General features: G+C 42.8%; 1 protein-coding gene across 2 annotated transcripts in view; it reads right to left on the bottom strand.

Moving 5' to 3' along the window:
* DOCK4 (dedicator of cytokinesis 4) overlaps positions 1-15,636 on the bottom strand; it is a 1,300,588-nt gene that overhangs the window by 779,524 nt on the left and 505,428 nt on the right. For both annotated transcript variants that reach the window (XM_069228963.1, XM_069228964.1), the window contains exons 9-11: positions 13,117-13,198; positions 12,069-12,129; positions 7,090-7,222 (exon numbers count right to left, since the gene is read on the bottom strand). In XM_069228963.1, coding sequence (XP_069085064.1) covers positions 7,090-7,222; positions 12,069-12,129; positions 13,117-13,198 — 276 coding nt within the window. The remainder of the gene's footprint in view (positions 1-7,089; positions 7,223-12,068; positions 12,130-13,116; positions 13,199-15,636) is intronic.

Here is a 15,636-nt window from a genome sequence, read left to right as displayed (position 1 = left end):
GTGGCGGTCTATGGGGATGGGGTCCCTGGGGTCAAAATCAAACTGGGGAGGGAGGATGCATGTCCATCTCCCAGGTTGGCAGCATTTATGGGGCTGGTCACAGGCCAGGCCCTACTGCCAACCTCCCACCATGCACAGCTGAGGGTTGTGTGCGACGTGGAGTTGGCTGCAGGGGCTCTGACTGTTCTGACTTATAGGAAGCCAATTCAACCAAGCAATATTTATTTTAATCATAAATATAATTGATTATGGCATTAATGTTGTACTATTTTGGTTACAATTTTATAAAATTGTGATATATATATTTTCATTCTTTGCGTCAAGTGGCAAGAAACAAAGTAGTTATTATTTAATTTGATGAATCATGAGATTTGTTGTAAAGGTTGTTTTGAAACTATCAGTAACAGCCCAGATTTATTTTTATATGATGTTACATTGTATTGATTTTGGCAGTAATCACACATTTTTTTAGATGGTTGCCAGTTGGGTGGTTATAGTAAGATGGTTTTCTATAAATGAGCACAGGCTTTGTAAGGAGAGGTGTATGTGTGTAAATAATTAGCATTGCATAATGCAGAGAGCCGAAACGCGTCTGTGTAAGTAGTTGGAACATTAAATACATTTTGACAAGCACCCCTGGGGGTGGCCGTTGTTTTTCTGAAAGGATGTTTTAAAGCACTGTAACATGAGCCCACTCTCACAGAAGGAGGCACCCGCTTAGCGAGGATCGGCAGCTGTTTGGTGGCCCTGAGAAAGGGACCAGGGATATATATATCCACGCTGTGAGGACCAGATCGGTCCTCATAGCATGGGTAAACCCTGTCGGGCCCAGGCAAACACTATCCTCTTGAGGTCAGGTCCCCGTAGTGTTTTTTGGTAGTTTCAAGCAAATGCATCAAAAAAGTAAAAGTGCAGATACATTTGCCTAGGTCTGCTTTATAACCTTCCCTACTATCAAAGTGTGTGTGGAATTAGAATAGTAAATACACACTTCATTACAGTTAATGGCCGGTCCTCCGGAATATAGGTATGTTATCGGGTGTTGGGTGTGTGTGTATGTCTGTGTGTGTGCACATGCACATAAAAAGAAACAGAGAACTCTGGGTATTTCCCAAAGTTTTGGCGGAGAGCAACTCCTTTATATGGAATACCCTACAACACTACCTACATTCTGAATCTGCTCACCTCAAATGTCTGTTTCTCAAGCAGAGTTTTTAAGCATAGGATTAGCGCATTTTTTGCATCAGATCCCTAAATTTCCGCCTTTCTATGGACTGGTTCATGTTGGCATTACGACTCTGCGTGCTGTTCCAGTGCGGTCATGGGGTACTTGCTCTCTCCTTCTCCCCCTATCCCCTCCCACTATCCAACAAGCATTTACAATGCATTGGGTCTCGCGTTTGCTCATGTTAGAGCTGATCGTGTTGTAAACTCCTAACCCGACTTTTCACCTATCCGGCAAAAGTGCATTTATGTACATAACCCGAAAAAGTGAAATCAAGTATGTAAAGCGCTCGACTTCTGCCAAGCGAGATCGGGCTCGTAAATTAGAGAAAAAAAAGTCCACGAGCACGATGGAAAACAGCGAGCCTCGCATGTTTTCTGTACTTGGTCGCTGCGCTGGAGGAGGGCTAGCCACCGGAAAAGGCATGACATATGAGTGCCTTCGACTAATGAAAGCAAGCAGATTTTATTAGGGAAGCCCACCAACCAATAAAAAACACTGACGTGAGGTTGACAGGGCTCCGAGCCCTTTTCTAAATACAAAAGAGTCTCCCTGCTAAACGCATGCGCGAGCGCATGCAACGCAGGCTCGACCCTAAAAAAAGGTAAAATTGGTTACAACCAATTCGTTTTTAGCTTTACAGAAGCCCAAGGTACACTGGTGAAAGTAATGCACTGTGAATGTTACATCTCATATGTGGGCTGCAGGGTTTATTTACCCCTTACCCATATTACCAAAAAAGTATGGCACTAAGGAACACCACTGTATCCTGGCTGGCTACAGTTTAAAACAGTAGCACTTGTCAGAGCTGTCATGTAGAAAATGTACTTTTATACAGTAGCTAGGCTGTGCTTAATTTAAGCTGATGATTGCAGGTGGGACCCACTGGTACATATTTTTGAAACCAGAACTTATCTCTCCTTTTCAGTTTCATTAGAGCAACGATGTGATGATCACTCATGGGGAAAAGAAGGAAGGAAAAAAAGATAGAAAAAAGTAACAAAAGGGGAAGTAAGAGCCTGCAAGAGTCAGAAAAAGGGGCAGCGAGTGTCCAGTGGTAGATTAAATGGGCATGAGTTGGAACGAAGACTAAGCAGCCTCGGTATTGGGCACACTCACAATCAATAGCCCATTTCTGAGGAAGCTCTGGGCCCTGGTGCGTCTGCTTTTACAAATGAACACGGTACCTAGATAACCACTAGGTGTACCCGGCCGGCACATATAGTTTGATGCTTGCTGTATAAGATTGGAATAAGTCAAATATGAATGAAAAGTATACCTCAATGGTGTTTCAGTTTCCTTTGGGAAAGCCTAATTCTGAATAGAAATCTATTTTTATAATTTCAACTGGGAAAATAAGAGAAAAATCACTTGAAACATATCTTTCACATTTTGTCAAAAATCGAATTCACTATTGAAGTAGATGTTTGATACGTGCAGTGGAAAAATAACTTTTAAAAAACACATTTTGAGATGCCAGAAAGACAAACAGAATCAGCCAGGTCTCCTGACCTCCCTTTCTTCCAGTTGCTATAAACAGTATTAGAAATAGTGGTGAAATGCTGGCCTACCAGAGGAAAATACATCCACTTCTGGAGGCAAGCAGACAGTGCTAAAACTCACAATATTTACAGCCTTCATTTTTCACATGATGATCCCAAGAACGTAATCGAAGATCTTTATCAAGAGAAAGCTCTAAGACATTTATCTTTTTCCCTGTAGGACTGTAAGCTCTTCCCAGATCACAAACAGGAGATGGTTGTTCCTTTTCACCCCCTCACAAGAGGTGGAGTTGGATGAGGACTCATTTTTCATGTGGGGAGAGCCTAACTTCACCCTTTCCAAATGAGGCCCTCTTAGAAGGTTAGGTGAAACAGGATGTGCTGAAACAGAGGGCTGGGTTTTGGTGGGAACTGTGCCAAAACTGGGCCGAAGTAATTCTCCAATCATGGGCTAGTGGAAAGGATAACAAGCATTTGCAATGCAACGGGTCTCGCATTTGCTTGAGTTAGAGCTATTAGCTTTGTAAAATCCTAACCAGACTGTTCTTGCTACACGAATTGAAAAAAGTACAAGAGCAATCCTGTTATGTAAAACGCAGCGTGATCGCGCTGAGATTGAAAACAAAGAAACTAGTGCGATCACACTATGTAAAACCCAGCGCAATCGCGCTGCGTGGAAAATAAAAAGATAAAGCAGTGCAGAAACCAGGCTGACAACATTGAGCCTCGTAAGTTTTCAGTAGTTGGCCGGTGCGTGCGAGAAGGGCTAAGCACCGCAAAAGGCATGACATATGCATGCCTCTCACTAATGAAAGCAAGCGGATTTTAAAAGGCAAGCCCACAAATAAATGAAAGTGACAGGCGTAACATGGGCGTGGTTACAAGCCCAAAGAAAGATTACAACAGGGACGGAGCACTTGTGCATTCGACCCTAAAAAGGGCACCTTATTCTCAACTCCTCAGAAAGTCCCTGGAACTGGTAGAAACAGTTGACAGAAAATGAATTCTGTCTTAAGTGCAAGGGGGCCTGAAGGATTTTAATCTCTGCTTGCACCCAGGGTTTGGAACTTCTCTGTAAGGGTCGTCTGACTGGCCACCTGATCGGTGTCCCATGGGCATAAAACAGAGGAAAAGAGCTCTATTCTGTGTGGGAGACCTAGCTGCCCTTTTTGGAAAGGACTCCAGGGACTCTATGCAGGAGCAGCTAGAGAGAGGCTTGGAGCCTTGTTGCCTGCCCTTAACACTTGAGAGCTGTAGAAAACACCAAGAGAGATGTTTCCAGCATTTTCAACAAGTTGGTACTCTTGACGGCAGAAGCAAGCAATGGCAGAGAGATCTGTCTCACCATTGTAGCTGTGACTGGAGTCCCACGGAGGAATGCCAGGAAGACAAAGTATTGGAATGTACCAGCATGGAGAATTACTGACTCTGTCCCTGACATTCAAGCCTCTGTTAGGCAGGACAGTTTGCTGTTAACCTTTCTTGTGTTCCTTCTTGGTGCAAGAGCAAGACTCTTGTAGCCATTTCTGGTGAAATACTAACAGTTGCAAACTTTTGACATAAAACTTTAAACATCCTGATCTATGGTTCCTTACACTCTTATTAACCATGTTTGTGTTATTTTCGCCTATCCGGTTATTCTTGATTTTGTCTACTTTGGTGTGGGAATTTTATTGGGTTCTGTTGTTAATGAATGTTTTTCGATACTTCCTGACCTTAAAACACATTTTTCTAGAGAACTGCCTCTAATCGTGTCATAGCAACTGAGGTAAATCAGAGTTTCTTGGTGAACTCTGTTGTGACCCAACAAACCTCTGTTGTTAGCGCCACTCCCTCCCAAATAAAAGACACACTTTCTGCCAGATTTCTACTTTGTTTTGTATTATAACGCAATTAATGTTTTGAACGTCAAATGGTGCCTGAGAGTCTAATTTTATCAAATTAGAAATAAAGCAAAATATAGAGGGAAGTTGCACTCCTACCCCTCAGAAAGCCCCAAGATGCTTATTCTTTATTTTCCATCTCTGAGGGAACCTGCCCGGACTGAGTTCCTTCCAAGCTCTTACATTTCTTCTCATGTCTCGTGACCCCACAGTGGCTTCCAATTCTGTTTGCAATATACGGTGTTATTGTTATCATGCCATGGGTCTAACTGCACACACGCCACGAATCCACGTTCCACCTTGTTTGCTTGTTTGTTTGGCATAAGTCACGATGACAGATAGACCTTTCTCAAGTTTGCTCATTTGCCTCATTCCCACCAATAGCATTCAGCATGTGGGCGTGCAGGAGTGGGTTCTCTGCTTTGGCATTTGAGTGTCCAGGGTAGACAATAGCATCACGGACACTGAGGTCTCTGACTATCTCTCAACCTATCTTAGAGACTGATGGCCATGGCAAGGAGTCAAGCTTGCATGCTTCATAAGGCATGATCCTGCCCAAACCGAGATCCAGCAGTACAAACTTTTACCGGTTTACACCCAATTCAATATGACACACAGCATCACTCTTCCTACTTCCTTTCAAACGACCACAGAATGAGCATAACAATAATCATTTGTTTGTTCTGAGCTTTTCGAAACATTGTTTTTGCTTTTGCCAGCATAATCATCACTGTTTTGCATTTGGAAAAGATTGCCCTTACCTCACCGCATGTACTTAGACACAGAGAGGTCGTATTGTTTGTGCCTTTTACAGGACTTCTTAGGTGATTAAGCTTCTAAGGATTGTGTCACATCTTTCCAACAAAACGTTAAGTTGCAATTAGCTATTAATGAGAATTGTGCGCAGAATGCGTGTATTGGAACAAGTTACTCCCCGAGAGTCAACATACCATGACTGGCTCATTGTACTCAGTAAATAAATTGGTTGACTCCTCCTTTTCAAGGGCTCACAATTTTGCTGTGATATCCTGTTTCATATCTATCAGCTATTAGATTCCTTCTGATGACTGTGTATAGTCAGACAAATAATGCACTATTTATTGGCAATTTTTCTTTATTACCCAAATGGTATCATAAGACTGCTTATTTTTAAGAAACAGACCCTAAATATTCTACCTCTTCATAGGGTTTTTGGACTGTGCTATTGGGACAAGGAGCAATCATTCCAGTTGGTCACATTTAGCTTGTGATAGTGAATAATAACCTTTAAAAGACTTTACAGAACAGCCTTCTAATGACCTCAACACACCCTCTTTATTATCTGTTGATGCACCACTGTTCTCCATTTCAAAGTCAAGCATCGATTATTGATATTGAGGGCTGGACAACATTCCTATCAAAAACACATCTTATGGCTTGACCAAAACAGTCAGATTTACAATGGGTCTAAAGTTGTTAATATCCGTTCAGGATTTCAGATGAGGGGTTGGAGGGACTGCTATATGGTAACTCTAGATTACTATTCTCCCTCAGGGCAATTGAGTGGCCAGCATTCAATTCAACACAGCACTAGCAGAACCACTCATTTCCTGAGACAGGGCGTGGATTCATCAACAGCGATTAACAGGTCTCTGATGGCCAGCTCATGATCTAGTGTTAGAACAAAGACGGGAACCCTAGCTGCTGTCATGGGAATGGTTAAATCAGGGAATTCGTACGGCATCATTATAGAAAAATACCTCTCATTGTGATAGAACATCTTTCCTTCTAGGAACGCTGGCTGGGTCAGTGCCATGAATATACTGAGGAGCTGTTTTGTGTTACTTTCCAAAGGTCAATCAGTCCTAGGTATACCCTTTTTATCATCTAATGATCCCCCTGCCAGGGTTAACTGCCTCCATTCAACTGGTCCGCCTTTTCTCAGATACACCACCTCCTTTCAAATTGTGTGCACCTTTTCCTGTGGTTTCCTTCAAGACAGGGACAGCCATTCATTGCTCCGGTATTTTGGTGAGACCACCGAGTTTCTAGTACGGCACATGGAAGGGTGCCGGGCTGTTCCTTATTGGTCATTTCATACTGTTTTTGTCGTGTTATCCAGCAGTTCTTATTTAATTGGATTGTGCAGGCCTAAAGATATCTTCAATTTAGGATTTATTTCTTGGAAAATTACCATTTAAAATGGGTACACAATTAAAAAGGAACGAGCTATTTTCATATTTAAACCAAGCCATCTGTGAAAAATTTGAGAAACTCTTCATTCATGACCGAAAGTGTTTTGCAACATCAGAAAATTGTGATATGTACCCTCAAACTAACTGATGGCTGGACAAGGCACGCAAAAGCATGCACAATTCATATGGTCTGTACCACTCTCTATATTGAATGTCCGCACACTTTACTTATGCTTCATCAAGACTTTTGGGCACAGGCCAGTAGCAGAATGAAATATGTGGAATAAGGAAACAGAGGCTCTTACATGTAGACTTTTAAGCTCATGTCATCCTTTGGTTCTCCTGACAGCAAATCAGCAATACTGAGTACTGCACAGCCAAATGGGCGTCGGTATTGAACATTAGATGCATTCTTCTTTTCTCCGGCTCCCATGCGACCTGTCAAATACATGACCCCAATTATGTACTGTACTTTAACGTGTTATGAACACACAGACACACTTCAGAGATACAAGCAGACTGCGCAAGATAATTAACACAATGAGAATACATTCAGAGAAACAAAGATACTGAGACCTGTGCAAAATACAGTCCTTCGTCAAGTTGAATGCTGGTTTCATCTGCTTTTCTTAAGCTACGTTCATGGAATTACACTGATATTCAGACAATTTTGTATATTGTTTTATTTATTTATTTAAAGTTTTTTTCTTGAACTTCTTAATGACAAACAGAAGAGTCGTGTATACGCACAGCAGCCTTTTAGTTTCTTCCACCCTAATGTGAGCACCTGCACCCCAACAAACTCAGACAGGTAAACTGATATGGACAGAAGATACAGGGTTCAGTTTGGGTCATTGTGAGCATTTAGTCATGTATGGTTCCCCCATGAACATCTTGTCACATGTAATGCTCAATTCCCATTTGCCGTGTGTCCATTTTTTTTAACATTTTACCAGAACAGTGTTTTGCTTCAAACTAACCAAATTGGCTTCTACAACCCATCTTCACCCATCACCAAGTCAGTGCTGAGGGCAAGGCATGAAGGGCTTTTCATTGCAGAAGCAGAGGGTGAGGACCTGACTCTGCAAGTAAAGTGATTATTTATTGGAATGTGTTCACCAGGTCACGTCATTAGCGTGGGATGCAGCCGCTAATATCAGAGGTCCGGCTTCCATGAAAGGGGGAGTTTTAAAAGGATGGGATGAACATTGCAAAAAGTGATTTGTAGTAATTCATGAATCTCCGTATTTCAATGATTTACACCAGTAGGAAATACGTGTGCACACATGGCTCACCCTTGGAAGTCCACAGCAGGTTGTACCCTGAAATACTCTTCATGGGTTTTAAAACTAGAACTCACTGTCGGACCTGTGCTTAATGGTCTTCAGTGTGGGACACTGTTCAGAACGCACAGTAGGGTGCAGCAAGCCAGCCGGCATGCTTTGTGCTGGGTGTGATTAGTACGCCGTGTGGTGGATGGTGGGCAGTGTTAGAATGGCGAGTGTCTGAAGAATCACTGGCTCTTCATACACTGGGCAGCAGACACCACCAAGAGTGTGGCAGACACTACCCGACTACCTGCACAAATGGTGAACATTTAGTAGCCATTATAAAATAGATATAAAAACACTAAGTTTAAGTAAATGTTTCCAAGCTCTTGTCGCAGTGTGAAAGAGTTCATTGTTTACACCTGGGGATATTCCCATAAAAAAATTGCTTCTTTTCATCAATGTTAAGCATCTAATGCAAGAATGCCAGATAACGTATACCATTTGTAATGTATAGCGTATAGAAAATAGCCTTCGGCAAGGCTTCTGTACAATATTAGCTTTTCCCAAAACAGTCCATGCACCATTATTGTGTGCATTCCTCTTTATCTTCTAGGAAAATATTTTATGAATGTTTTTTAACTGAACGGATAATGTTATAGGCATTCCAAATTTTAAATAGTTTGACCGGGATATTGAGGGTGTTTAGTTTTAAGAGTTCTAGCTTCCAGCAGCTCACAAGGACACACAACACGCACAACTTTGTGCTATGTCTGCGACTCTATTTTCTTGTGTCTTCTCATCGGCTATGTACCCAGTCTTGAAAATGCAATTCACATTTACTTGAAGGCCAAAGGCCAAATTCTGGTTTCAGCCTTGGTAAAGTAAAGGAGGTTTGCTATACGGAAAAAAATAAGAGAGGTGTGGGAATGAGGAACCAAAAAGGCCAGTGTGCCGAGGGAAAAAAAGTGGTATTTGCACGGTTAAAATACCTCAATTGAGCACATAAGCACACATGTCTGTGTAGGGGATCTATTTTTAGTCTGTCACGTTCAGCCTGAAACGCATGGACATGAGGATTAGGGTTAAAGTAAAATACTAGAAGCGGTCCTAAATGTTCCAGTATTGTCTGTGCTTTCCAAATGTCCCGAGTTCACCAGGTAATACAGGAGACACGAATCAAAATCAATTATATTTTAAAATATTGCCACTGCTACCAGAATTATGCAGCAGTGGAGTACTAAATTGCATAAATTGTGCGTGAAGGAAAGGCATATTAAATTGCCTGCAGTTATGTGGCACCTTTATTCATCAAACACTTCTATGGAACTTAACAGTATTTTTTATTTTCATTGTGCTGCCTCGCTAGGATAATAGATATTGGACATTGAATAGAGATGCAACAGGTTTCTTTTAATCTCTGAAAACCCTGTTGAAATAACAGCAACTTTGAGATCAGAGTTTGTGATGTAAACAAGCATTTGTGATAATAGAAAAATAAAAAAAATATTTTGACAAACATTTATCATCAAATCCACTTTGTGTGAATTATATTTACATACTTGGGCCCTCGTTACGACTTCAGCGGTCTTTTTGACAGACCACCGAAGCCGCTGCAGCCAGCTGACCACCAGTGCTGGTGGTCAGAAGACCTCCATATTATGAATGCTGGCTGCTTTCCACCATTAGTGAGGTGGAAAGCAGCCAGCAGTCCAGTCTGCGGTGCTTTTCAGTTCCCTCGCCGACACCGCCATGTCAGCAGGACTCTGCCTGCCGTATTAAAAGCCGTAATACAGCTTGGCAGAGTCCTGCTGGCGTGGTGATGGCGTGAGGGAAGACCGCTAGGACCCATCCCCTCCTTGATGTCTTCCTCGATGGAAGAGGTATGTGGGCGTCCAAAGGGGGAGGGGGGTCTCTGGTGTGTTTGGGTGTGTTTGTGTGTGTTTGCGGAGGGGGTATTTCTTGTAGACAAAAGCCCTTCACCTAGAGCATCAAACTGGAATGTTTGCAATATCTGGACACCCTAGTCACCTCTTAAATGGTTAATTACAGCAATCAACCGCAGAAGTTGACCAGAGAACTTTAATAAAGTGTATGGGAATGGCACTAAACCCTGTTTGCAAAAAACATAATACTTTTGATATGTTTCAGCTAGAGACAAGCTTTTTGTTCACATCTGCAAACTAAGCAGCAGATAAGGAATTTTGTGGAGAGGATGGCAAATTGATGTTTACATAGAACTAACAAGGCCACTTCATTGCTTTTTCTGTAGTCTTGAATATCATGTAGACTTTATGCAGACTTAAATAAGTACCCAAAAGACACAACGGAGATAGAACTCAAAAGTGAAATGTGACAAGAAGACAGCATGAATTGCTACCCTTAAACAGTGTGACCATCAATGGGCCACTGCATTTTAGCAGAAAGTATTGGTTGCAGCTTATTATTTTACGCAAGCAAGAGGCACCTCCAGGCCAACAGAAACCAAGCACCTTAGACAACTCTAGTGAACACCTAGCACCGCTAATTCAGGACTAAAATACCACTGACATGTGCAAGTAATAGTGGCTTTGAAGGCGACATTTTGAGGTGTACGAACGTCAGCTAATATACTCGTTAAGGTTAGTGAATGGTGATAAGGAAAGGGGGCCAAAAGTTAAGATGTAAGAAATTATCGATAGTGCTAATCATGCAAAAAGCTAACAGGAATATCAAGCCAACTTTTAAAGGGGGTAAAGAAAACAGATGCCAGTAGAATTATCTTGACAAAAAACATTTGGGTCAATTAAGGCATAACTGGATGGGGCAATAATTGCTCAATAAAGTAGTTAAAACTGTGCAACAACTCCTTAACTGTGTGGTAAAGCAGTTAAGCAGTCTCACCAAACTGATTTTCATTACTTTATACTTTCGTAGCAACATGATGTCACTAGACTGTGGTTCTGCTTGAAATGTCGTGATTATTCTATCTATCCATCCTGTCCATAGCGGAATGGGAAGCATGCCACCAAGGGATAACCCCGTGGGTGAGGGTTTTTCTTAGGAAACTAAACAGTTTCCTGTTTGGAGAGTTAGCTTGGCTTTGATTTGGGCCTGGTTCCTGTTCGGTACTCTTCCACTGGCTTGTCAACGTTAAGCTCTGAAAGATCTAACAGTTCCCTCTTTTGAAGATGGATGAGACTTCAGTTCTGCATTTTTAGAACTGACACTTAGTGTGTTTTTGTGTGCTGATCAATTCATTGCCCAGAGATGTTAGAATGTGTATGTTATTCTTTACCTACAGAATGTGGATGGTTAGGAGGAATTCCTGAGGCAGAATTGTTGAGGCATTGAAGCTATTGAGTCCTTTGGTGTGTTGTTGCCACTTCAGTAATTCCATCCAAGATTGCAGGGACAACATATTTCTTTTTAGTAGCACAGCATGGGCCCTCGCGTTCTTTGTTCTTAGTTTTGAATACTAAACAAAAGCATTGGGTCAACAATTCTGCATTCTCCTAGTAGCCTCCACCCAAATTTCTCCCACCATTCTCACAAACCCTTGAAACCACATTTCTCATAGGTCCACCTTTTAGAAAAATACATACTTTTTTGCTAAGTGGGATCTGTTAAAGATGCCAGCATTTCGCTTAGGTCCACTGACTCTTCCTGTGTTCTTAATTTGAATCAACACGATTAGGTGGAAGTGTCGGTGGAAGTGGACTGCAGGCACTCCACTGACGGAATGTTTGATACATACACAGGTTTTACCAACCAGATGAAATGATGCCTCACTGGCAGTGTTCTTTACTCTTAGTGGCCAAATTCAGAACCTGAATCATATTGTCCTTCGAATTACTGCACAACACTTAATTAGAAAATACATGTTCAGAATGTAAGCTGTTGTCAGTAACAAACAATAATACGCTGTAAGTGAATAATATCAATATTGAAAAAATGAAAATGAAAAAATAAATCGCAGCACACGCCAGGCAACAGAGGTGAGGAAAGTCAGCTGACTGCCTGAGTAAAATACCTACCTATTCGGATTATATGTACAGTGATGAACATGTCCTTTCTCAGGTCACTGCTTCCCAAATCCTAAAATGAAAACCAAAATTATTATGTGTTTCCCACTGTGAAAAAAAATCTTTGAAGGAAGGCCCTCTTTTGGCTCCACAAAAACAGAATATGCATGCATTAAGGTGGCCACAGCATGTCCAGCAGAAGGCAGTCACAAAGTCACCATTTGGGCCCATGCTAATCAATGAAAGTGAGTAACCAAATGGTGGTGTGGCGGGCCGGGCCTCTTTTTAATTTAGGTTGCTAATGGAAAATAGGGCCATCTTAATGAAACACTGGAGAAACCGTGTTAGACAAGATTCATCTCCTGCAATATTCACAACACCGAAGGCCAATTGATGTCACATTCAGCAGGAAGTCAAACAAGTGCTGGTGATAATGATAAACCTTTGTAATAGGTAATCACGTTCCGCTCCACCCTAAAAATCCTATTTTAAAGGAATAATACCTGGATTAATGAAAACACATCTTCATTTATTCAAGTGGTTTTGAGACTTTTCATGGGGCTGGTCTATGCGATTTTAATAAGCTTGCCTGCCCCCTGTGGTTTCAATGAACCAGAAGCAAGAACATCTTTTCAGGCCCAAGTACATACTGCAGATTGCAACAACTTTCAGAGTACAGCAACCCAGGACATGTTTAAACCAAAGTTCTAAAGGAGAAAGACAATATTCCAGCAGGCCGGCCCTACACATTGTTCCCATGACCACACTAACAAGCGTTAGAATGTTTAGTTTCTTCTAATGGCATGCAGGGATTCTTGATGATAGTTATGACCTGACCCACTCGGTTTCCTACTTGTGAACGCCAAGGTAGGGAGTAAGGCATTAAAGGTATAGCCCATACAACTCAACATAATGTTGGAACACAAAGACATATACTGACGTGCGCAGCAAAGAGGCCATATCCGGACTTCAGGTAACTGACCCCGTTTTGGCTGAGTGATACGCCCCCCCCTACACACATATGTGAAGTACTACATTAAAGACCACAGAGAGCACTTACGGTAAAGAGGGTACAATATCTTTCCGCCTTCTCCGGAGATTTCGGCAATCCGTTTCTGTTAAGTCTGACAAAGAAACTCTCGCTGTAAAGAGAGAAAAAGAAACAAGAACATTGACCTCTTACTGGATTGCTCCTAATGTTGTTCACATCAAAGAGTAGTTTCTATTTCCACTCTGATTTAAAAGTTTCTTGCCTCGTTTTGATTCAGTTGCACAATGACTATATGCAACACCATTAGTAAATCAGGCATTCCTCAGTAAACGACACACATGGTCAATTTTGTTGGCATAAATTGTCAGAGAAATCTGCCAGTCTGAGTACATTTTAATACTAATATAAATAAATAGACTGACAGGCCCGAGGGAAGACATTAACCCTTGGTGAGCACAGGCCCACCAACAAATTGGGATCACAGCAGTAAACTGAAGGTGAGGAGGGACTCTCAAGCATCTTAATAATGCAAGGGAATAATGTGCCCAGAGAACGTCCTCAGCATGATTGACAAGGAGAAAGGGTAGGGCGCCATGTGCATCGAAAGCGCTGACTTGGCTGTTATAACCCTCCCTGTATTTCACCACGAGGCGTTTGAGCATTAACTTTGAAGCCGCCGTTGTTCTGCATAATTTAAACGCCCAGAGAAGAGCAGCACGGTTCATAAGAAATACTTAAAGCAACAGAGCTGGAAGACTTACTGGCGAGTGGCAGAGAGCTGACTATAGCGTCACCTGCCCCCACTAGGCCACCAATATACAAAGAATACCTTTCAAACCAGGGATTTAAGCATTGTACGTTTGCTTACAAAATCTGTGTAGATTTCAAAGACACCCATCATTAGGTTTCTTTGAAATTACACACAAACCACAGATTTCCACGTGCTCTTCGTCACCACAACTGTTACTCCTACAATTTAATGTGCAGTGCGTGTAGACAATCGGCAGCTGTCAGTGGCTGAAATGTACACTGGCCCTTTAATTTATTTTTTACTTCAAACATATTTCCAGGTCTCCTTTACCACCACACCATGTTTTCACCGCCGCCGCGAATTGCACACTTGCTACAGTCTTTTTGACACTATTAGTAGGTGTAGTGTTGACACCGGAACCCGCCAACACCACCAGGAGAGACACGGAAGTGGGGAAGAGGGAAATACCCCCTCACAGGAGGTGCGAGATGGATCGCTCCGTGACGACTGGAGGGAGGGTATAAAAGACGGGAGGAGGCAGGAAATCGAGAGTGAGGAGTAGAGTTTAAATAAAGGCGCTGTGCAACCCACCCTGACTCCACGTCGTTATTCAAGGCCGCGCGTGCCCACCGCGTGACTTTACATTTGGCGACGAAGGTGGACCTACCACACAGGGTAGTGACGCCACCAAACAATACACCGGGCATCAGCCAGCCGTTTCCAGGGCCCGGGAAAGTCGACTACATCTCAGCCTGGCCTCAGGAGCAACCGTCCGACACCGTCTCCAGCCGCATCCCTGCAGCCAGAGACCTAAACCAGAGATCGCGCAGGACAGGGCTCTGCGTGCACCTGCACCCGCCTCCAGCTTCAACCCAGAGGTCGCGCTGGGCAGGGCTCTGCGTGCGCCTGCACCCGCCTCCAGTTTCGACCTCGGTGCTCCAGGGCGGCTTTAGCAACACCACGCCGGTCGTGCTCAGAAGGATCCCCGGGGCCCGCACAGCACGTGTCAGATGAGGGAATCCCCTGACACACCCTGGCGCAGATTATACGAGAGCTCCGCTGCACAGGTCTGCATATCGTTCACTCAAAAGAAAAAAAAACAAAGCAATAACCCTGAAGGCTGCAGAATCTGAGGAGCACCCCACGCTCCCACGCAAACAAAGAAAAGCAATCTATAAGGCAACAGAACACACATGCTGCCTCCCAAGATAACAAATTAAAAAAACATTTAGAGTTTTTTTTTTATTTTTTTCATTCTCTCTCTTTCATTAAAAAAAAAAAAAAAAAAGAGAACAGACTCAAAGGAAAAGGGAGGAGAAAGGACTAAAAAAAAAAAAAAAGTCAAAGATAGTACCACAGGCAGCATAAACTGAAACACCACTATAAATACCAGGCCCACCCTCACTTCGTCACCCATACCGGGTTAACTTCATGATGGCTGGCATATCACCACTGGAACCCTTCACAGTCACAGGCACACCCCCCACCCAGGCAGCGAGGTGGAAAGTCTGGGTAGAGCGCCTCGAAACATTTTAAAGCATTGGATGTCTAAGCAGAAAGGCGGAGACCCCTTCTTCTCCACATCGGGGAAGCAGACATCCACAAAATATTCAAGTCGGTCACAGAAGCGAGGCCACGGACCTACGAAACTCTAAAAGGGGCAATCATAGCACATTTCGAGCCCTATGCAAACCCGGACTACGAGAGGTTCCTCCTGCGCCAGGCCCGGCAAATAACCAACTAATCCGTTGATGTTTTCCATGCTAGACTAAAGGAACTAGCCAGCACCTGCACACTGCCCGACGAAGAGGACGAAATCAGGGCACAATTCATTCAGG

Source organism: Pleurodeles waltl, chromosome 4_1 (genome assembly GCF_031143425.1).
Source record: "Pleurodeles waltl isolate 20211129_DDA chromosome 4_1, aPleWal1.hap1.20221129, whole genome shotgun sequence".
In the NCBI taxonomy this organism is placed as follows: domain Eukaryota; kingdom Metazoa; phylum Chordata; class Amphibia; order Caudata; family Salamandridae; genus Pleurodeles; species Pleurodeles waltl.
Note: the sequence above shows the minus strand (reverse complement) of the source record. Positions and strands in the feature narration are given on the sequence as shown.